Here is a 24,881-nt window from a genome sequence, read left to right as displayed (position 1 = left end):
TCTGCTTCTAAACTGATTTCTTTTAACACTAAACTATCACAGAGTGCCAAGTTATTTCCTGTTTAGTTCTTCAGATTCTATTCCTAAAAATTGAATTTGTCCTTTAGAATGACAACACCTCTATAAACCTTTAAGTTTGAGGCCTAGAAGTTCAATGGTGCTAAACAGGTGTCTAAGCCTCCAGTGTGGTGGGCAGAATTAGCATGTTCATTATGAGCCTGAGGTATGTCGCCTGCCATATTGGTATAGGCAAAAAATAGTCGCCCAAGCCTGCACCTGAAAAAGATGTTATTACTAATGCAATATTAGCTTGGCCTGAGCACCGTCAGGAAAAACTTTTATTAGGTGCACCTTGGGCCTGTCCATTCAGGCCCTGCGCTTATATTTGGATGTGAAGAAATTTTGCCTCCTGAATCTCACTTGTAGGACCCCTATTTAAAGAAAATCTTTATAGAGTACTGGGTGTTAAAGGAGAAAGATTATGTGTTTAGGAGATAGTGCTTTTAACTTCAAATTACTTCCCTCATCTCTATTTCCTGCAGGAGGTATCTTAGTCTCTTCTATATTTTCTCCTATGGTGACTCTTGGAGCAGAGAGTCACTTTGATAGCATAGGTTACAAGCACATGAAGGAGCAGCTTTATTTCCTGCTTTCCTTCACAAATCAACACATTCTGAACGTATATGTGCATTGAACTGTGGCAGAATTTTGCAAACCAACTTCACAATTTAAGGAAGTAGCAGCCTAAGTTGACACTGGGAAGACATCTGATGTTGTCTACAATAACTATTCAAAGCACTGATTATTGGAAGAGGTAGTTAAGTAAGGAATCACTGAAAGCAAAGATGCAGTAAGTTTCAGAGAACGATAGGAAGTTAGGGAGTGGAGCACTCGGAGATCTTGGGCTTTATAAATAGCGGAATAGACAGGGGTCTTTAAAGACAGTTTATCTTGTTAATTTGTTTTAAAGGTCATAGAATAGAAGAAACTCAGTACAGGAAAAAATTGGACTCCAAAAAGCCCAGGTAAATTTGGAGAAAATCAGTAAAAAAAAAAAAAAAAAAATCTTTTTATTTAGAACTTTGCCAAAATCCAAAAAACATGAGACTTAATAAAGGTACATTCAAACTAAATTGCAGCTTACAATTATTTACAAAGTTCACAGCAACTAGTTGGTCTCACTGTCTGACGCTTGCTATAAGGTTTTTCTTAAATTTCTTATATTAAAAGTAAAAATGAAGAACCTTTATTGTTGCTGCATTTACTTACCTGCCACTATTATGGTGAGATATTAAAAATTATTGGAGATGATGCATTGTTGAGAGCCTGCATTTGCTGGAACTGTCAATGAGAGAGGAGGATGGTGCATTTTGCTGTCATAAGAAATCCGTTACATGGGCCTCAGTGCACCCTTAGGAGAGTTTCAAGAAACATATAGAAGATAGCTATGAGCTTATTCAAGACGGGTTCAAACTTGGGGCTGCAGTAGGTGAGTAGGAAGGCAGAGGAATAGATGTGAGGATGGTAGAAGTTGGGTAGCAAATATCCAAGTGGGGGGAAATGAAAGGAGGTATGGCTGGGTGACAGGAAGGAGAAAAACACCAAGAGTGGTCAAGAAATAAAACAAAACGAAGATTTAACTTATTGACTCAGATCGGAGCAGAAGCGAAATTGGGCATGTAAAAAGGACAGGAGGGATTTCAGGTTACAGCAGCATGGCAGGTATTAGGAGAGATAGTTTCTGAAGACAAACAGAGGTCAAGGAGAAGGTGATATGAAAGTATCCAAAATTAAGGTCTAATATCTCGTGGTGGGATGAAAGCAGGATAGAGTCTTCATTGCATCAGTGACCTCAGTATAAACATGCAGCACGCAGTGGCCTAGAAATTCAATTGCATGTGAATCTATGCACAGGGTGGGGTGGGGTGCAGACTACTCTTGCCAGTTGTCACCCATGCAGGCAGCACTTAACATTTAAAATGGCAGAGTTGGTTGCGGCACTAATTTTGACCAGGATAAAACAAGCCACAATTACATAGGACAAGGGAAAGAAGTACAGATTGATGAAGAGCAGGTTCAGACTGTTTAATATCTAAATGGTCTTGTGGGTAAGTAGTGGAGTTAAAAACTCTGGAATTATTTGAGAGGGATGTTGTGGATGGAGGAGCTGTTCTATGAAAAGATGAGCTTGCTGGGCTAACTTACCTCCCTTAACTGTCTGAGTTCCTGATTTTTGAACTGCTATGGGGAGGGGTTGAACAGAAACCCTTCAATAATTTCACTCAAGGAGGAAAAATTAAGGGGAACTCCAGTCCAACACAGGTGCTCTTGCTTCTGTAAACTTTCTTGAATGGTGTTGTTAGATGCCTGGTTGCACCTTACCTACTATTTCAGGTGCAGGATATGTATGGCTTTGAGAACCTGGCATGGGAGATAAAAGTGGTAGGAAGAAGGAGAATTGTAAAATTTTACATTAAAAAAAATCACATTGTATAAAACTTAATACTCTTAATAGAATAAAATGAAAAAAAACTTTAGTATTGCTGAAAATAGAGACATGTTGTCGAAGCTTTTTGTCTTGCACTCATCAGTACAATCGCAAGAATAACCAATATAAGGGAAAACACAACTTATACTGCATGAGAAGAGAATGCTGATTGGTAGAGGCGTTGCCATGGCAAATGCACCAGTTTACAGTGACTGACAGTTAACTGCCAAGCTTTGTTTAAAATTTAAACCAGGCAGCTTGACTCTGATCGGTCGCAGCATTGCCCTGACGAATTAACCAAATTTTGAACAAAATAAGTCAGAGCCATTTGCTGGTTCATTGCTCAAGGCAATGCCCTTACTGATCAGTCAAGCTGCCTGGTTTAAATTTTAAACAAAGCTTGACAGTTAACTGTCAGTCACCGTAAACTGGTGCATTCGCCATGGCAATGCCTCTACCAATCAGAGTTCACTTGCTAACTAATCAGCACTCTTTTCTCATGCAGTATAAGTTGTCGTTTTCCCTTACCTTGATTATTCTTGTGATTGTCCAGATGGGTGCAAGACAAAAAGCTTTGACAACATGTCTCTATTTTCAGCAATACTCAAGTTCGGTACTACTAAACGAAAAAAAACTTTCTTATTTAAACACTCTTTAATTTAGACTATTACCAGGGAGAGCTGTAGGACAGACTCATTCCATTTAATGGAGGTGTTGGTGAGATACCACTTCAGGTTAAATCCTGCTTAAGATTAATCTTTCTGGACCATATCTAAGTCTGCTGGCAGTTTACACAGACATCTTTGTTGTCAGTAGCTTGAGACACAACTTGGTGGTGGGTGTCATTTTAAACCAATATTGATGTCGCATCCAATAATTATCTAAAATGAACAGTGCTGTGGAGGTCACAGTTTGAATGATTTCAGACCAGATTTTAACCACTGAAAGGTATTATTTCTGATGCTATAGAAAGTAGGCATGCAAGGTTGTTTTGTGGTGTGTGTGGACTGAGACAAGCATAATTGTCATCTGCACTTTCTTCAGGGTGATGGACGAGAGGAAGTAGTGGCCTGTGCTTGGGATGGTCAAACTTACATCATCGACCAAAATAGGTCTGTTGTCCGATTTCAGTTTGATGAGAATGTCAGTGCATTTTGTGCTGGTAAGTATCAGTCCTAAGTAACTGTTAATTCTTAGACTTCTGTGAAAGGGAGAGCCCAGATCAAGCCCACTTTTAGAAACAAACCATTATTGACTTTAATAAATGAAACTGCTGGAAACACTTAGTAGGTCAGTCAGTATCTGTGGAGAGAGCAGATAAGTTAATGTTTCAGGTGTGGACCATTCGTTATAACCGCTTCGTTTTAGTTTCAGATTTCCAGCATCTGCAGATTCTTTGCTTTTTGTTTATATCACTCACTTTAACTTCCTTTGACTGTCTTCTGCATTATTTTGTGTTAACATTTTACATTCTGCATTATTCTCGTAAACAGTAAATATAGGTGACCACTCAGGGAACTGGCAAGTACTAGACATTTAGCTTCACATGGTGAGTAACTGATTTAACATCTTCAGGAAACAGACTAGAAGGATTATCTGAGCCCAACTATTTGAGGGACCTAATTAACATCAGTGGGAAGCTGGTTGGGAGTAGATATAAAGCCTAACACTGATGTAGCTGGACTAATGAGTAGAATCATTAATCCAGTGTTTCTTCAATAAATTTGTTGATTCACTAGGGTAGATTTTAACTTTGTGCGATAATATGAAACAGGTGATTGTGAACTGGCAACCCATTTTACATCTCTCTATTTATTTTCATTGACAAATAAACTTTTTTGAATTACTTTTGTTTTTAATCATTTGTAACACATTTTAAAAGCTTGCAGATGTTGAAAGAAAATTTTTCTTATGTAATGCTCCAGTTTTCCTTAGTCTTTCATTGTTTCTTGAAATGCTGATTCCAAGCATATAAAGAACAGATTTTTTAAAAAGATAATGGAATCATTATGGCACAGAAGGAGGCCATTTAGCCCATCGAGTCTATACCAGCTTTCTGTAGAGCAATCCAATCAGTCCCATTCCCCTCTTCTTTCCCCGTAGCTCTGCAAGTCTATTTCCCTCAAGGGCCCATCCAATTTCCTTTTGAAAGCATTCATAGTCTGTACTTCTACCACCCTTGAAGGCAGAGTTCCAGGTCATTACCACTCGCTGCATAACATGCCCCCTGCATCTCTTGCCAAAAAACCTTAAATCTGTGCCCCCTAGTTCTTGTACCGTCAGCTAATGGGAACAGGTTTCTTTGTCTAACTTATAATAAATGTAATAATATTTGGGCTACTGAGCTGTTGCAGTTTCATTAGAGGATAATGTGTTTACTTTCTGATCTTCATTTATGTTATTTCCATATGAAGAATTTGGGTTTATTTTACCAGATAATACAAAGAATATAAAGGGTAATATCTGGCAGTATGCCATGCAAACAGGTAATGAGATCCTGCTCAATCTCTTTAGGGGGCATAATTGACAGTAATAAAATCTGTCTCCTCACTTTAGTACAGTTGGCAATTATATTGCTAGTAGCCTATATTACATTTCCTTTGCCTTAAGCGACAAAGCAATGATATATCAAAAGTGAAATGACACTGAGAAAGTGTGATTGAACTATATGTTTAAAAAATGTTTTTGTGCGATGAGGTTAATCCTCCCTCCACAAGAAATGAGTGCAACATGGTATAGAGCCTAAGTGTGCAGTACCTTGCTATATTAATTAGGATATGGGATCTGATGCTATGATTATGATACAGTGAGATACTGATCTCTGTTAGGCCATCAAGGGGTATTACATAGCATGAAAGTGCGAGGGAACTTAATGTCTGTCTCAGTAAAGCCCCATTTCTGGTTAATGATTGTAACTGTTGATGTTCATCTCCCATATATAACTCTTCCAAATCAAAGACCTCCGCACTTAACTATATAAGCTTTTCAGTGAAAGTTGAAAATGTCTATAACAAGTATTTCATACTGCATGATTCTTGATGCTTAATTTTTTAAGGTATACACCTGCAAAAAGTAAGTACTTGTTTCAGGTCAATCCATTGTCATGCAAGCCCCCACCTGCCAAGAATGAGGCATATTAATTTCACCACATGGACATTAAATTTCAAATTGTTGCTGGGACGAAGAGAAGGCCTGTTACAAGGACTGCCTGAGCTTGGCTGGAAAAAAATGTTTACATACTGACAGACATTGAAGGCAGGGAAGCGCATTCCATTCCCTGCTAAGATGATAAATACACAGAGCCAAGACGTGGTCAGACCGCTTAGTCACATGGGGGTTTCTGAATCGTATGAACTAAGGGCCTGCAGCAAGCAGAATGCTCCTGGACTGAAGAAGACCCCCTGTCTGTCTGTCTGCTCCCATCTTTTTCTCACGAAACTCCAAAACCCACTGAAGACACATGAACCCCAAGAGAGAGAAGTCTCCTACAGTGAACAAGGTTTAAGAAGAATACTGGACCCCAACAAAAAGCAAGATCTACCTACAATCAAGTTTTTCTACAGCGAGCTCAAAGTACAGTAACAAAAAACCCTCTTCAGAGATTGCCTCAAACTTTTCCACTTTATTTTTCTTCTGCTCTTTCTGGCCCTATCTGCATGTGTGTATCGCGTATGCATGCCAGTGTGGACATGTCGTGTATTCATGGGCGTTAACTGAATTAGAGTTTAGGTTCAATAAATTTCAACTTTGCTTCTTTAAACCTGAGAAAGCCTGTTTGTGCTGGTTTCTTTGCCTAATAGAAACATAGAAAATAGGAGCAGAAGTAGGCCATTTGGCCCTTCGAGCCTGCTCCGCCATTCATTATGATTATGGCTGATCATCCAACTCAGTAACCTGTTCCCGCTTTCGCCCCATACCCTTTGATCCCTTTAGACCTAAGAGCTATATTTAACTCCTTTTTGAAAACATACAATGTTTTGGCCTCAACTGCTTTCTGTGGTAGCGAATTCCACAGGCTCACCACTCTCTGGGTGAAGAAATTTCTCCTCCTCTCAGTCCTGAAAGGTTTACCCCGTATCCTTAGGCTATGACCCCTGGTTCTGGACTCCCCCACCATTGGGAACATCCTTCCTGCATCTACCTTGTCAAGTCCTGTTAGAATTTTGTAGGTTTCTATGAGATTCCCCCTCACTCTTCTGAACTCCAGCGAATATAATCCTAACCGACTCAATCTCTCCTCTTACGTCAGTCCCGCCATCCCAGAAATCTGTCTGGTAAACCTTTGTTGCACTCCCTCTATAGCAAGAACATCCTTCCTCAGATAAGGAGACCAAAACTGCACACAATATTCCAGGTGTGGCCTCACCAAGGCCCTGTATAATTGCAACAAGACATTCCTGCTCCTGTACTCGAATCCTCTCGCTATGAAGGCCAACATACCATTTGCCTTTTTTACCGCCTGTTGCACCTGCATGCTTACCTTCGGCAACTGGTGTACGAGAATACCCAGGTCTCCCTGCATATTCCCCTCTCTCAGTTTATAGCCGTTCAGATAATCTGCCTTCCTGTTTTTGCTACCAAAGTGGATAACCTTACATTTATCCACATTATACTGCGTCTGTCATGCATTAGCTCACTCACTCAACTTGTCCAAATCACCCTGAAGCCTCTCTGGATCCCCCTCACAACTCACCCTCCCACCCAGTTTTGTGTCATCTGCAAATTTGGAGATATTACATTTAGTTCCTTCATCTAAATCATTAATATATATTGTGAATAGCTGGGATCCTAGCACCGATCCCTGCAGTACGCTACTAGTCACTGCCTGCCATTCGGAAAAAAAAACATTTATCCCTACTCTTGTTTCCTGTCTGCCAGCCAATTTTCTATCCATCGCAATACACTACCCCCAATCCCATGCGCTTTAATTTTACACGCTAATCTCTTATGTGGGACTTTGTCGAAAGCCTTCTGAAAGTCCAAATAAACCACATCCATCGGCTCCCCCTCATCAACTCTACTAGTTACATCCTTGAAGAATTCTAGTAGATTTATCAAGCATGATTTCCTTTTCGTAAATCCATGCTGACTCTGTCCGATTTTACCGCTGTTCTCTAAGTGCTCTGCTATAAAATCTTTGATAATGGACTCTAGAATTGTTCCCACTACCGACGTCGGGTTGACTGGTCTATAATTCCCTGCTTTCTCTCTACCTCCCTTTTGAAATAGTGGGGTTACGTTAGCTACCCTCCAATCTGTAGGAACTGTTCCCGAGTTTATCGAATCTTGGAAGATGGCCACCAATGCATCCACTATATCTAGGGCCACTTGCTTCAGTACTCTGGGATGCATACCATCAGTCCCTGGGGATCTATTGGCCTTCAATCACATCAATTTTCCCAACACCATTTCTCTACTAATACTGATTTCTTTCTGTTCCTCTCTCCCACTAAGCCCTGTGTTCCCCAACATTTCTGGTATGGTATTTGTGTCCTCCTTTGTGAAGACAGAACCAAAGTATGCCTTTAGTTGGTCAGCCATTTCTTTATTCCCCATAATAAATTCCCCTGTTTCTGACTGAAAGGAACCTACATTTGTCTTCACTAATCTTTTTCTCTTCACATACCTATAGAAACTTTTACAGTCAGTTTTGGTGTTCCCTGCAAGCTTGCTCTCGTACTCTACTTTCCCCTTCATAACCAATCCCTTGGTCCTCCTTTGCTGAATTCTAAACTGCTCCCAATCCTCATAATTGGAAAGAGGTGAACAAGGATTCACCAAGGGGAACTGAAAACACCAGGTGTTTAAAAATTAAACCCTGTTACAGTAAGACCAGGTGAAGGCTGAATGGGAATCCAAGACCTCTTTCTCACCTGGTTGTAACACCATCTGAAACGAGCAGTACTTTTCCTGAAATATATACAACATACACAATGTACGTTGTCCTGTTGGAAGACACAAGATTCTTAATTCCTTTATAATCTGGTGTTAAAACAGGTGGTAAGGGATGTGTGTAGTTCCCACTGTTCACCTCACAATTGACCGCAATCGTGTTTTGATTAAAATAAGTTAGTCCCTGAATGTTTTATTTGCCAAATAAACAGACAGTGACAGGTTTTCTTGTAGGTTTAAAACAGAAGATTAACTATTTATTGAAAAATATTCATTCCTTGAAATGTTTGCAACACCACTCATGCACTCATTCACTCTAACATGCACTCTTAAGAAGATAGATAGAAGGTAAAGGGTAAGAGTTCAAGGTATGGTCGGTGTTCATGGTTTACGGGAAACCTGTTCAATTTTATTGGAAGGGCAGTTTCTTTTGAAGATGCTGGCCTGGGTATTTGTAGTCTTGAACATCTTTAGGTGTTGTAGATTTCTAGTGGTTAAGATTTAAGACTGGAGGTAGCGGTCTCTTTCAGTTTTCTGCTGCACCCAGTTGAATTAGCAGCAGGCTGCTGCTTCTTGTTTAGGCTGGATCTTTCCATAGCCCCTGCCTAGACTGTCTTCTGTGAGATTGCTGTGATCTCTCCCTCACTCTCCAGAGGGTTCCCTTTTCAGGTCACAATTCATCATGTTAGGCTACTTCACTCCTTCTTTGGGCCGGATTTGATTTTCAGTTCGACGTCTGGTTTCATGGCCTGGCTGGGGGGGTGCGGGGGGGGAGGTGGGTGTCGGAGAATTGGAGTGGCAGCGGACTGCCACAGAACCCTGTGCCGGGATAGCGGGGCCCGATCTTCCTGACAGCGGGGAAGATTCGTGGCGGCGCCTCCGCCGCTCAGCGACGGGACCCTGGTTTAAATATTTAAAATACCTATCTATATATTACCATGTCATCCACCGCGATCTTCTCATCTGTTTCCGATCTTCAGCACAACGTGTGGCACTCATGCACCTTCACTTTCCCATCCAGGAGAAGCTGGCACCACCGAGGCGGGGTAGGGGTCTCCGCTGCATTCTGAGTATAGATGGGGGGGTGTGGGGAAAGGGGTCAACTCTGCATTGTGCGTAAGGATAAGGAGGGAACAGGTCAACTCTGCATTGTCTGTAAGGATAAGGGGGTGGGGGAGAAGGGAAACTCTGCATTTTGTGTAAGGATAAGGAGGGAAAGGGGAAACTCTGCAATATTTTGTAGATTGTGGGGGGAACGGGGTCAACTCTGCATTATTTAGTGTATGGGGGTAAGGGGTCAACTCTGCATTATTTAGAACTGTTTGCAGGGCTGGCAACATTTTGGGCGTCGCCAATGCCACCCCCACCACTTGATTGGGGGGTGCTGGCCGCCTTCAACATATTAAGTGGCTGCCTGCCGCGTAATCGTGGTGGCGCGGCGGGGCAGCTGCCATTTTCTGCACCCGCTGCCGGGACAACAAAATCCAGCCCTTTGTCTCAGAAGAAAACCATTCAATTCAGGAATGTCTTTATGTTTTCAGGATGGGTGTAGTAGACACCTCTTAGTCTGGAATAGAACATTTTGTCCTTTTGAGACAGAGACAGTTTTTGAGTACAGAGGCCAGGTCATCTGACCTTCGGCAGTCATCTTGCAGCACACTGTCCACTTTTTTTGTAAAGGAAATGTCAATTTCATAGAATCTACATTGAATAAAGCTCATATCGTAAAAGTTAGGAATATGATATGTCTTTACTGGGCATGACACTGATCTAGAACTCTAAAACTGGTAGCAGACCTTTGTTCGGGACCAGTGGCTCAACAATTATTCTTGACCTAGCCCGTCATGACAATATGACCGTATAAAGGGATGACCTTCCCAAGATAACCACCGCTACAGGGTTTGTAGGCATCTAGGCATGCTGTACTGAAGGTCCAACTCCTGAAAATTTCCCACTCCATTGAGGAGTCACACATTGCCTTCCAAGTATTTCCCTTCTCATTCCCACAAACTCGGCATGGATAGAGACAGGCTGGCTGAATTTGCCCAGTTCTGCTGTCCAGGTAGGACTAGATGTATGGGAGAAATAGTCCAGTTGCAGATGGCACAGTTTAATGGATTACACACATGGTTATGCAAGACTTGATGAGTCACTTTTCTGCATATATGTGGTTGCACACAGCAATATATACATTGTCTATGAAACCAAATAAGAGCCCATGGCCAAGAAATTCTTCTACAATGGAGACCGGCATCGTGCCAGGAATGCGCACCTGAAGATGTAGATTGAGCCTTGCAACACATCTTCAAAAACCAGCAAGATATGGATGCTAATCGGGCATTTTGATGCAGCTCGCCATTTGGGGCATTGGAAAAATCAGCTAGCTTTAATGTAGATTTTGGAAATGGGAGTGAGGTGATGTAAGGCGGACCTGGGTGGAAACAGATGAGACTGGCAGCAGCCTGCAGTACTGTTAAGGTGGACTCCTGCTCCACATAAACATAACTTTAAAGAAAAAAGTTATTTATCATGGTAGAAAGAACTGCTGTATACCCAGAAAATATGCACAGAGCATGCTCTGCCCATTCTGTTTGGGAATGGCATCCTAAACAGGTGCTAGGACCCGATTAGCGTCAACTAGACCAACCTTCTCTACTGCTTCTCATCTATGGTCCATTTCTCAATGTAGCCTGCAATGGTTCTATGTTTGCCTCTGTACAATCATCTCCAATGTGCCCAAGGCTCCATCCTTGGCCCCCTTCCATTTCTCATATATAAGCTTCAGTCTCCCAAGATAATTCTAACTCATCCAGAATTCTGCTACCTGCAACTTATCACATACAAAGACCTGCTCAAAGAATGTAAAGCCTGTAGCCAGAGAGCAAGCCCCACACTCTGAATCCCAGGCAGGCCTGCTATTTCCTGGCTGCCAGGCAGATCCCACAGTCTGACGACTATTCTCCAGTTTCTACTTCAAGGATTCTTATAGGTATTTATTGGTAATCTTAAAGTTGGTACATGTAGGCCAAGGAAAATCTTTGTCCACTCTAGTATTGGAGCCACTCCAGGCCAAGCTCTTCTGCCCCTGCTCTGATTCTGTTATTACCGAAGCGGGAGGCGTGCACTGTTTATTTTAGTTCCATTTCTCCACAGGTCACAACACATATTTAAATTTTTTCCCACTTACCGATACAGTCAATCGTCGACTCTATTTTTATCCAGAATAAAACACACCAACCAGGTTTCATAAACAACAAAATTATAAGTTTATTATAAAACAAGTCTTAACTGGTAATGAAGCAAAGCATAAACACAGATAGAAATATAAAAGTTCCATTTTTAATTTAGCCCCTCACACTCTCTCTCTCACACACACACACACACACACACACACACACACACACACACACACACACACACACTGGTTAGATGAAAAAATAAAGATATTTACTCTTTAGAACTCTAGTACAAAAAACAAAAAAAGAATACGTTGGCTAAAATACTTGCTAATTCTTGAAGAAAAAAAGAGAAAATATGAAAAGATGTCAGAAGTCCTTTTTGGTTTGGCATCCCAAATACGTATAGACGGCTGTCACTGGGATCTTCCAAGAACAGTTCTTGTCAGGCGACGTTGAAGATCTGTTTGGGCAGGCTTTCTAGGGAAAATGCAGTAACAGGTTTTAGGCAGTGTCTTACACTTGCTTTTCAGCTTTTCAGTTTCTCAAGAGGTGGTAACTGGCAGGCATTTCAAAGAGCTGGAACAGACTGAGCTGGGTGTTGCTCTCTTGGCAAGTTTTCTCCAACTGTCTTTTCAAACCGTTGTCCATATCCCAACTCATTGTCCAAAGCGAAACCATAAACAATTTCAGGAGTCAAGCCTCCTGACCCCTATAAATCTTGACCTGTCACCTCTCTGCAAACATCTTTCCCAACATCAAAAACAACCCCTGCTGGGTAATTATTTGAAGACAGGTGCCTTCCAGTAACTGTTTACAGTCCAGACATCTCGGTAACCCTTGTAAAAAAAAAACTCCATGGACTCCTTTTCAGTTTAAAACTACAAATCTTCAAAATGTTACAAAAAATGGAAGCACTCGTAACATGGTGGTTTCCTCAGAGCAACCATATGAACTGCCCTGTTCCCATTTCCTGGGCTGTTATCTGCACTCTCTGAGGTTACCTTCTCTTCCCCCTCCCTGCCCTCCCCCCTTTCTATTTTATCTTCATGCTCTGACTCCCCCACTGGGCCACCCACTACTCATCCACCACATATTGCTCTGCAAATTCTCTATGCTATTGTGAGCAAGGTGTTCCTTAGCCATGACCTTATTCTAGATGTCACCGTCATCATGAACCCAATTGAACCTGGCACATTAATGGTGATTCCTTTTGCCTCACCAAAACTTCTGTTCCTCTAATTGAACATTCCTCAACATCCTACATCCTAACACAAAAGCAAAATACTGCAGATGCTGGAAATCAGATATAAAATCAGAAAATGATGGCAATGCATGGAGAGAGAAATAGGGTTAACGTTTCAGGTCGATGACCAAATGTCAAAGGTATTTCCAGCATTTTCTGTTTTTATCCTCCATCCTAACCTCTGTATGGAAGGTGCAGTCCTTATTTCAGTCCGTTTTGGACATTGCCATTTTCCCCATGTTTGAGAACCTTAGCTTGTACCTTCACCTTTCCTTAGATTTTCACTATCCGTTGACCTCCAGAGAACCCTTAGGTTCAAAAGATTTCTCAAAATTTACCTCTGCAATCATTTAATAGGTACTAGGTTTTTTACATGAAAGATGCCGTACAAATATAAATTGTTCTTGCTGTTAGTAAAACCCTAAATGTCTTTGACAAAAGTTTGGCAGAAGTTGACTGCTACTGTAACAACTGGAAGCTATTAATCCATATTGACAGTAGTTTAAGATTCTGCTGAGTCTGGGTATATTCTGCCTGAATGGAGAGAGGAAGACTGTTCATGCACCATGAACCAAGTTTCTTAGACTTAAAAAGGCCTTCAACCTCCATTGTTCACTGCCTTCTTTTCTTCCACATGCAGGCATGTATGCATGCAAAAATAGTCGGAATAGCCCCTGTCTGGTGTACGTCAGCTTCAACCACAAAATCTATGTGTACTGGAGAGTGGAGCTGGAGAGAATGGAATCCACCAATATCTTGAAGGTGTTGGAGACGGATGAGTTCCGCAATCTACTGCAAGAGACATCTGTGGGTGAGTGTTTCTCTGGTAGCCTTTGACTTTGGTAGGAAGGACTCTGTTGTTTTGTTGATGGTCATGACCACATTAAAACAGTGCAGAAAGAATTGCTTCAAATCAGCTAAATGTCTGAATATTCCTTTGTTTTCTCTTCCACTTACCCTAGTAATATATTTTAATTTCTATACCTTAATGAGGCTCTACGGTATGCATCATTCTCTAGCCAATGACATCTTCCAGTACCTTTCAGAAGTGTGTGTGTGAGCAAGAGAGTGACTGAGCTTGCCATACTGTCTGTATTAAAAAAAGCCTCCTGCCTTGTAGATTCCTGCATACCAAGTTGCTCTACATATACTAAAAGAAAAACCCAGGACAGGAAAGGCAGACAGACAAAAGCCTAACTTAATTATATTTTATTTTGTCTGTGTTTTTTGTCCCCAAGATACTTCCTTGCTCGTTTCCTTAAAATGTTTTCTCTTACTCTCTCCATCTTTAACCTTCTATTTCCTTTACTCTCTTCCCTTTTATCTCTCCCACTTCTCCCTTCTATTTTTTTCCCTCCACTTTTCTCTTCTGTTTCCATTGCTCCTCCTTTCTTTTGATATTATCTGCCCCTTCTTCCTCTCCTTTCTTGTCTGTAAGTCACATCACACGGGTATCACGTGCCAGTATTTAATTACTGCTGTTATTAATTATGCAATTATCAACACAGCAATTTGAATTGATACAGCATCCTCAGCAAAGAAAAACATCACAAAGCACCTGTTCATCTTCTTTGCAATGCCATATTTAAATTGCTTCGATCAGATTTCCATCCCTGCCTGGGCACTGAAATGGCCCTAATCAAATTCACAAATTACATCGACTGAGAATGGTGCACTGTCCTTCCTTGTCCTTCTCGATCTCTGCCACCATCTTCCTTCAGTGCGTTTCCTTTGTTGTCCAGCTCAGTAGGACTACCATCACTTGGTTCCACTCTTCATGATCCAATCATAGCCAGCAATAACTTCTCTTCCCACCTGCGTAAAATTGCCACTGGAGGTCCTCAAGGAACTATCCATTGCCCCTTCTTCATCTAGGTGCAGGTCCTTGGTGACATCGTCTGAAGACACGGGGTCAGATTTGACATGTATGCTGATGACATCCAGCTGCACTTTACCATCATCTCTCTTGACCCCTTCATTGCTTCTGTTTTATCAGATTGCTTGTCTGGCATCCAGTCCTTAATGAGCCAATAATTTCCTTCAGTTAAACACTCTTCATATCTTGCCACAAACTCTACTTTCGACATTGATTCCATCCCACTTCCCAGCTACTGTCTCAGGTTGAACTAGACAGTCTGCAACTTCAATGTCCTATTCCACCCCAAGTTGAACTTCAAACCCATATCCTCTATCACAAAGACGCCAACTTCACCTCTGTAACGTTAGCCACCTCTGCCCCTGCATCAGCTCATTTGCTACTAAAATCCTTATTTGTGCCTTTGTCAGACTCAGCTTTTCCAGTGGTCTCCTGTCTAGCCTCCTATTCTGCAACCTCTATAAATTTCAGCTCATCCAAATCTCTTTTGCCATATCCTGTCTCATGCCAGTTCCCGATCACCATCGCCCCTGCGCTTGCTGACCTACCTTTGCTTCTGATCCTCCAATGCCTCAAATTTAAAAATTCGTACTCTTATCTTTAAATCTCTCTATGGACTCACTTCTCCCTATCTCTGTAACGATCACCAGCCCTACAACCCTCTAAGAAGTCACCTCTCACATCCCTCACTCTCCTGAGTTTCTGACCATCCTTAATGGTAAGCTCTCATCCCTACGTCCTTGAGAATATTTTCACTTGCTTTGATTCTTAGGTAACAGTGCACTTAGGATATTTAACAGAGAACCATTTTATATACTTCTATGCTGTTTCCGCCTTGTGCTCCAGTGGCAGCTGAATAATACTAACACAAGACTTTATTTCAGACTATCGAATATCTAATCAATATCAGAAACATCTATGGTTACAGTACTTACATAGCTTTACCAGTTCCTTATAGTAGAAAATAATATGATTTGCAACCCCAGCACTAGAATTGCTAAGTTATTTCCTTACCTTCCCAACTGCAGAAGTTGTCTGGTTTATATTTTCTTCAGAAGCCCTCCTCAGAAAACCTTTCCTGAAAGACTCCAGATCAAACAGATTTGATTTAAAAAGCACAGGCTAATCAATATCCTCGTAAACAATAACCAAAGCCAATATTTGTTTATTTCAAAAAGCTGCCAGTCAGATACATATCTGAGCAAATCACATAACGGGCCAGAATTTACTGAAAAAAATAACAGCATTTGAACGTGACACGCCATTATTAATATGAAAATCAGCCAGCAGCTTGTGATGAGGAAGTGATACCCCATGATTTGCAAATTGCCACAAGTTGCTGAATGCTATGTGCACTCTACCATTAACTTAGTGTAAACAATATCTCTGCATGAGTTTCATGAAATTGCTGCAGTTGTGCATTAATTGCCCATTTAGGTCGCGACAGAAAGTTAAATCTAGTAATTAATAACTTAAGTTCCCTTTTAACGACATAGCAACTATTAATGACAGTCACTCAGCCTCTCTGGCCCAATAAGTGACCAGTTAAAACTGTGGCATCTTATTCCTTCAACTAGAAAATTGTTGGAGAATTAAAAAATGTAAAATTTTTAATTCATTTTAATTTTTAAAATTATTTTTCCTATCCCTTTTTCTTCTCTTTCAATCGAATCTTACTTTCCCTCCCTGTATTTCTCTTTCTGTAACTGATCTGACATTGAATTCACCCACTCTAATTCACCCTCCTTCTCAGTCCTTTCTCTGCTTATTTCTCAATCCTTAAATATCATTTGTTAAGGAGATACCCTCTTGGTCCCATCTTTCACCAAGGTTCTAGATGCCCTGATGCCCAGTTAGCAGCTCGAACATCCAGCAGCTTACAGGGCAAAATAGAGTTCCAAGATACATCAAAGTAGTCACAAGCACTAACAGTGAACAGGGTCCCTTTAACCATGTACTTCCACCTTGATGAATAATTCTTGGCAAACTACACTTTTTAAGCAGCAGTGAACATTCTCAAGGGCAGATGGGAAAGCAAAAGTCCCTGATTTTAAGATGGGCAATGTCACCCTGCCTTAACCTGTCATTTGCATCTGGATGGCACTGTGACGAGATGGGGGGGGTGAGGGAAGGTAATACTTCAGCCCACCCTGAAACTAAACTAAGTTTCTGCAGGGACACCTGCAAAACTCCAGCATTCATTGACGCCCATCAGAAATTCCTGGCCATGTAGACTTGAAGATCCGAAGTTACACTTTGCCCCAACCCGAAATTTCTTTACCATTTTGATGTTGGCTAATTATCTGTATCCAAGTACCTGTGTATAAATAATGTAAATGTTTTAAGTTGGAACTGGTCAGAGTGACAGAATCGAAGAGGCTCAGCAAAGCTAAGTTTGAAATTATTTTTTTGTGGGGCCCGGAGGGGAATTCGTGCTGCTGTAGGCTACATAAGAATAACCTGACCCTCTATCACCCTGGGACTGCCCCCCCTAACCCCCACCCCACCAACCCCAGAACTTACCTTGCCGTCAGCTGGGGCAGTTCAATATTAGCCAGCTGTAATCGGACAGTCTCACAGATCTCACAGATTTCCAGCTCAATGCAACTGAGGCTGGGGCTTCAAAATCACTGCCTTCTCGATGTGGATATGGACATCTAGCAGACGGGCTGTGTCGGACAGCCGCTTAGAAGTCGAAATAGCTTTTTTCAAATGCAAATAAGATCATTATTACAATGGCAAAAAGCTTTCATAAGAATTTTTCAAGGGTTGTTGTATCTTTTAAAAGATACGAGCAGTTCAGAACAGAAAGGGTTGGCACAGGGTCATAAAGAGGGCATGTAGTTCTTGCAGTCTCTGGAGTTTTTACTAATTTTGTAGAATTGCAATAACATGGTAGATTGCTGTTTCATCTAAAAATATTGACTGTGGGAAAAAGATTGTTGTCTGACATTTACCTCTTTTGAGTGAGGACCCAGCTGTACCCATGGTTTGTTTCCCTCGAGAGCCTTTTAAATTATATTGTTACAATATACAGTGTTTGAGGGAAAAGAGAAAATAATTCTTAAAACTTGTCAAAAGAACAACATTTCTAAGTTTCCACATCAGCCAAACTAAGTTCCGTGAACTGATGTTCTCATGGAAAATTTCTGATGATCAAGTTAAAACCACCTTAAAGTAATACAGAATGCATCATGAAACCTGAAAACTATTTTAGGCATGGCTTCTAAAGCAGCAGTCCAGCAAGCTCAGTAAACAAGTTGGATTACTACTTTTAAGGACAAGCAAATTTCCTTTGGAGCAAAGGAAACAAAGACACAGAAAAAGGTTGTAAAAGAGACTGCAGGACTTGACCTTAACTGAATGCAACCATTTCTAATTGGCCTTACCTTTCCTTAACTATCCTTTTACCTTTTGTTTGTTTATGAAATCTTTTACTATTTCCATAATTGCTGCTATCATACCCTGTCATTTAGCCTTTCTAATCCTCTTTTTAGATTTCCTTCTATATTTTCTATATTCTGTTTTATTTTCTTTTGTTATTAGCCCTAAATTTGCTATATGTTTTTTATTTTAAGTTTAATTTGAACTTGAATTTCCCCAAGCATTAAATGAACTCCAGCTTTTCTGTAGCTTCTTTACTTGTTGCTTACTTTGTATCTTAAAACATTTCCTTTTAATCTTTTTTATCTTAAAACATTTGAGGAAAACATTTTTCATTCAGAGGGTGGTTGGAATCTGGAACGCACTGCCTGAAGAGGTGGTAGAGGCAGGAACCCTCACAACATTTATGAAGTATTTAGATAAGCACTTGAAACACCATAGCATACAAGGCTAAGGGCTAAGTGCTGGAAAATGGGATTAGAATAGTTAGGTGCTTGATGGCCGGCACATACACAATGGGCCGAAGGGTCTGTTTCTGTGCTGTATAACTCTATGACTCTATCTCCTGTTTAAACATCTCCCGTTGTTTGTCTACCACTTTTCCTTTTCAATTTATTCTGGCTAATTCTCATTTTCTTTTGTTTAAATTGTCTTTTTCCCCATTGAAGTACCTTTATCTTTTTGCCCTTTTTAAAATTTTTATATTGCACCTAATTATGATATGGTTACTGTTTTCTCGAATTTTCCCTACCTTACATTACCTGCTTGCTCTAGCTCACTTCATCTTCATTCATGCAGATTGAGCACTTCCCCCGGTGTGGTTGTACCAGAGCTGGGGTCTGCTTGGTCACCAATGTTGACAGTCATGAGAGAGCCCAGCTTCTCCCCTCATCTCTGGAATGCAGTGATTCCTCCTCAGACTTAAGGAAGCTGAGACCAAATCTTCTATCTTTGGAGATCATGTAGTTTAGCACACACTGGAAATTGAACCTCAGACTTTTCTCGATAAAATTCACTTTCTCAACTATATAAGCTCGTTAAGCCATCAAAAAGTTTGATTCCCTCTTTTAAAGGAAGGTGTGAGAATTTGTTAATTTATTTTTCCAAGTTCCTAAGAGTTGCTGTATTAATTAATCCTGTTTACAATGAAATTTGAATCTTTGCTTCTATCTGCTTGTCATTCCAACTGCTTTCTGAATCATTTAAAAACACATACCTTTCCTTACTTAAATTTCTTGGCTAAACAGAATTTTCCAGCGAAGAATGCAGATTGTTGATCTGGATCCAGACTGCTGCCAGGGCTGCTCTTGAATGGCTGCCAGCAGACATGTAAGAGTGGTTTCAGTGTGGCTGATGTATATTTTGCTTTGAAAGAAAGCATTTCCTCTGAGGAAGCTTTTGGACTACACTCACAAACCTTCCTTTAATCAGAAGCTCACTTCGAGGAGAAATCACAGCTGTTCATGCATGTCCAACTTTGTGTGGCATGGGTGTCACAGAATAATCTGATGTATGGATTGATTCTCTCCATTTGAGGGCAAGGTGTATTCTGGTTATTTCCTTTCCAATTTTTTTTCAGGAAATGGATCACAATTTAGCCATGAACTTGTCTGAAATCTTTCATTGATGGTTTTCTGCATTGTCATATTTCTGAGATTTATCACAGACCCGTTCTAAATATTCATTGCAATTAATGTAGCAGCAACATAATGCTGCTAGGACAGTTTAACATTATTATAATAACAACAGCAGCTTGCAATGATACTGTTAGTTACACTTCTCCTTTAAACTAATTCAATATTTGATTCATGTGTTACTTCACCCATTTCAGGCACAGTTATACTCAAAGCAGGTAATGAAGCTCAGACGTGAGTCCTTTCACCCTTAATGATAAATAGCCTTTGAACTGTTTGGGTTCAATACACAGTGCACAGCCTATTCTTGTCAGATCATGACAAAACACTGCAGGACCCTTCCGGTTGCAATCATGAACATAAAAGATGTATAGATTTCCACGTAAGTAAATTGCCTACCCTTTCACTCCAATCATACCAAATTCCTTTTCACATCACGCAGTCTAATAATTCTGTGAAAGCATAACATTTAAGCAACCGTGTCCCAACAAAAAATGTCAAATCAAATCTTTTTTTCAGTGTTTGGAACATTAAACACTTGTCAATCCAATGCCACTTACCTTCAAATCAGCAGCATATGTTTATGTCTAACCTTTCACATACCTCTTTGGGTAAATCAATTTTAGTTTATTATTCAGGCAATATTATTTCTCACTAATCCACTGCAGATTAAATTCTAGTCTTGTACTAAATATGACATGGATTTAACACTTCAGTAAGGGCATAACGGAAACGTTCTTGTCATCAATATCTGTTATAATTTACTAACAAAAAAATTTTTCACCTCTGTATTTTGAAAAATAATGTGTGAAAATAAATGCCATGAGTAAATTTCAAGTGTACCAAAATGTTGGCAGGAAAAATCACCTTGGGATTCAGAAAACAATAAACATGTCTCCTGTGGCTTACAACAGCATCATAAAACTTGCTGTGATGATTTTCTTATTGGCATATCCATCTAACCATGACAGGAACGTATCTGTGTAACAGTAGATGTGATGCTATTATGTTATATCTGTGAAACATGAAATACAAACACCATTAATACAGATTGTGGTACTGTTACACCCAATATTACACTCAATATACTATGTATAAAAGGGTAATAGACGGTGTATTATTTCTCATTCAGCTGACTTCTCCTCTCCCTCAGTTGGAAGCACTCTCTCTCCTAGGTCAGAAACATTCAAACCTCATATGAAGCTTTGAACATAAAGGGGCTTATTTTTTTCTTCAGGTTTAAGTCAGTTCAAATGGTTTATTTCTGCTGTAAATCCCTTCTGAAAGGTCAAGTGTAAGTAGCTATCAGTTCTACGATGTAAACTAATTTGCATAGTTCCTTACAGAATCAAGTGCATATTTCTAAGTTGAGGAAAGATATGAATGTGGGAGAGGACAACTGTGTCTAAGCCAAACTTCAAACATACGAAAAAGATAGCCAGGAAAAGACCCACTAGTCCATCTAGCCTGTCTCATATAGTCTTGATGCTTAATGCACCACAATATGAACAATCTCCATCTGACTGGAGCTGTGTAATTTCCTAGAACAGGCAAAAAACTAAGGCCAATTAGCAGGGAAAATCTGGAAAATTACTCTCTGAACTCTTAGGCATTAAAACTAGTCTTAGTGATCACATAGACCCTGATTTATATTGTAGGATATCTACCTCTCAGATGAGGCGATCTCCACCCCAGCCTGAAACAGGTCTAGCTCTTTGTTGAAGGAATGTAACATATCAGCGCTCAGCGCAGGGGTGGTAACCTGTTCCACAGGTCCACGATTCCCCAGAAAGAGAACTACCTAATGTCCAAACGAGTCCTTCCCTTATGCATCTTAAGCCTGACTCCCGGTCCTCCCTAACCTATTCAGTTGAAATAATTGATCTATTACAAATACAATCTTATCCCTTCAATATTTTATTGTAAACCTTAATTGAATGGTCCCTCAGTCTATGCTTTTCTTAAGTATACAGACCCAGGTCTTGAGCCTATCCGAATAACTACAGTGTTTTAAACAAGTTATTAATCTTGTGGCCGTCTTCTGCATCCTTTCTAGTACTTCAATATCCCACATCATGTGAGGAAACCAAAACTGGACACAGGAAATGGGAATGGTTAAAAGGGCATGTCACAATAGAGGGACACAAATTCAGAAAGCCCTTGAAGAGCATTTAGAGGTATCAACCCATGAGCCACCTTATTCAAGGCTGAAGGGACAGAGAATTAGAAGCAGCAAGCAGAAATGAATAGAAAGGTCTAGGCACAGGCAACTTGTTTTCAGTCAAGTAATAGAACAGCCCAATGTTTGACTCCTGAAGTGGAGGGGGCTACATTAAGTGGTTGCAAGGAGGATTGCCCTTTAAAAGTACTGAACAACAATGCCAGTTCTGTCACTGCTGAAGCTTTATTTTCTGCAAAGTTAGGATTCTTCATGCTAGCTGGAGATATTATTTCTTCAGGGGACTGAGGGTAGGAGTTAGGTTAGGGTGCCAGCTGTAAGAACAGCCTAATGAGGTCAGTATCAAGGTGGTGACTACTGTTAGAGAGAACCAGAAAAAACAAGAGCCCAATTAGGCCTCAGGTAGGGAGCACAGCATCACCTACCTTCGAGATGAGAACTGGGACAATTCAAGCAAAATTAAGTAAATATAGATACTTATGACAAAATTTTCTGAGACTCCACACCACTGGCAAAGCCTCACATTTGTGGGATAATTTATTGGAAAGTTACAGGCACCCTGCACATTAGTTTGCACCAACTGACGTCAGTGCATATGAGATTTTCCAAAAATATGCCAGATGCATGAGAAGCACAGCTAGTGATGTAAGCTCAGAAAATATATCCTCCTGTTTAGACTCTACAGGCAGACATAATGAAAATAGCATGAGAGCAGGGATTAATTGAGAGTGACTAAACAGGGAATGCACATATATGCAACTTTTAGGGTTCAAAGTACAGACGCGGGCTCTTGTTTAGACTCTACAGGCAGACATAATGAAAATAGCAGGACAGCAGGGATTAATTGAGAGTGACTAAACAGGGAATGCACATATATGCAACTTTTAGGGTTCAAAGTACAGATGCGTTGTGCTCGCTTTTTGAGGTCCAAAATGGCACCCGCAGCATGCATGCAAAATTCTGGTGAGTGTCACACTGGACTCTAGATTGGTGAGGCATACCCACCAGAGATATGTAGAGTAGGCAGATCTTGATTTGTCAATGTGATTTGATGTCAGTGCTGCCATTTTGGAGCTCGACACTCCTGCTCACTCCTGCTCCCGCCCCCAACCAACACTATTTAAAGGGATCATTAACTACTTTTATGTTAATTGCTGATTGATTTCTACTGGCCACTACTACAATTGTACAAGTGTTCAGTGTTTTCTAGAGTTCTTCAAAGTTGGTTAAGTCTTCAGGGAGTGGTGTGGCAGGTGCTGAACGACTTAGTTCTGATTTCAAGGCTTCTGCACAAACCAGTTGCTCCCAGCCATGCATGCAGTAGCAGGTATTCCCCTTGGAATACAGCATGACTGGAAGAATGAGCAGAGGCACACACCAGGACAAGCTGCTAGAAGAGGGAGGAGGAGGGAGAGAAGGGCTCTCAGCAGGAGTCCATAACTGCCCAGGGTGCTTTTTTTTATATTCGTTCATGGGATGTGGGCGTCGCTGGCTAAGCCAGCATTTATTGCCCATCCCTAATTGTCCTTCAGAAGGTGTTGTAAGCTGCCTTCTTGAACCGCTGTAGTCCATGTGGGGTAGGTACAGCAGCAGTACTGTTAGGAAGGGAGTTCCAGGATTTTGACCCAGTTACTGTGAAGGAACGGCGATATAGTTCCAAGTCAGGAGGGTGTGTGGCTTGGAGGGGAACTTGCAGGTGGTGGTATTCCCATGCATCTGCTGCCCTTGTCCTTCGAGGTGGTAGAGGTTACGGGTTTGGAAGGTGTTGTCTAAGGAGCCTTGGTGCATTGCTGCAGTGCATCTTGTAGATGGTACACACAGCTGCCACTGTGCATCGGTGGTGGAGAGAGTGAATGTTTGTGGATGGGGTGCCAATCAAGAGGGCTGCTTTGTCCTGGATGGTGTCGAGCTTCTTGAGTGTTTTTGGAGCTGCACCCATCCAGGCAAGTGGAAAATATTCCATCACACTCCTGACTTGTGCCTTGTAGATGGTGGACAGGCTTTGGGGAGTCAGGAAATGAGTTACTTGCCGCAGGATTCCTAACTTCTGACCTGTCACAGTATTTATATGGCTACTTCAGTTCAGTTTCTGGTCAATGGTGACCACCACCCCACCCCCCCCAAACCGTGTTGATAGTGGGGGATTCAGTGATCATAATGCCATTGAATGTCAAGGGGAGATGGTTAGATTTTCTCTTGTTGGAGATGGTCATTGCCTGGCACTTGTGTGGCGCGAATGTTACTTGCCACTTATCAGCCCAAGCCTAGATATTGTCCAGGACTTGCTGCATTTCCATACGGACTGCTTCAGTATCTGAGGAGTCATGTATGGCGCTGAACCTTGTGCAATCATTAGCGAACATCCCCACTTCTGACCTTATGATTGAAGGAAGGTCATTGATGAAGCAGCTGAAGATGGTTGGGCCTAGGACACTATCCTGCGTAGCTCCTGATGTCCTGGAGCTGAGATGATTGACCTCCAACAACCACAACCATCTTCCTTTGCGCTAGGTACAACTCCAACCAGCAGAGGGTTTTCCCCCTGATTCCCATTGACTCCGGTTTTGTTAGGGCTCCTTGATGCCATACTCAAGTCAAATGCTGCCTTGATGTCAAGGGCAATCACTTTCACCTCTGGAGTTCAGCTCTTTTGTCCATGTTTGAACCAAGGCTGTAATGAGGTCAGGAGCTGAGTGGCTGGCGGAACCCAAACTGAGAGTCAGTGAGCAGATTATCGCGAAGCAAGTGGCACTTGATAACACTGTCGATGACACGTTCCGTCATTTTACTGATGATCGAGAGTAGACTGATGGGCAATATTTGGCTGGGTTGGATTTGTCCTGCTTTTTGTGTACAGGGCATACCTGGGCAATTTTCCACATTGCCAGGTAGATGTCAGTGTTGTAGCTGTACTGGAACAGCTTGGCTTGGGGCGCAGCAAGTTCTGGAGCACAGTCTTCAGTACTGTTGCCGGAATATTGTCAGGGCCCATACCCTTTGCAGTAT

The 24,881-nt window shown here is 41.2% G+C and overlaps 1 protein-coding gene across 4 annotated transcripts in view; it reads left to right on the top strand.

The window, feature by feature from the left end:
* itfg2 (integrin alpha FG-GAP repeat containing 2) overlaps positions 1–24,881 on the top strand; it is a 131,601-nt gene that overhangs the window by 93,211 nt on the left and 13,509 nt on the right. For all 4 annotated transcript variants that reach the window (XM_068050715.1, XM_068050713.1, XM_068050716.1 and 1 more), the window contains exons 10-11: positions 3,533–3,650; positions 13,443–13,613. In XM_068050715.1, coding sequence (XP_067906816.1) covers positions 3,533–3,650; positions 13,443–13,613 — 289 coding nt within the window. The remainder of the gene's footprint in view (positions 1–3,532; positions 3,651–13,442; positions 13,614–24,881) is intronic.

The sequence above is a fragment of the Heterodontus francisci genome, chromosome 18, assembly GCF_036365525.1.
Source record: "Heterodontus francisci isolate sHetFra1 chromosome 18, sHetFra1.hap1, whole genome shotgun sequence".
NCBI lineage: Eukaryota > Metazoa > Chordata > Chondrichthyes > Heterodontiformes > Heterodontidae > Heterodontus > Heterodontus francisci.
This window is presented reverse-complemented; position numbering and strand designations above follow the sequence as displayed.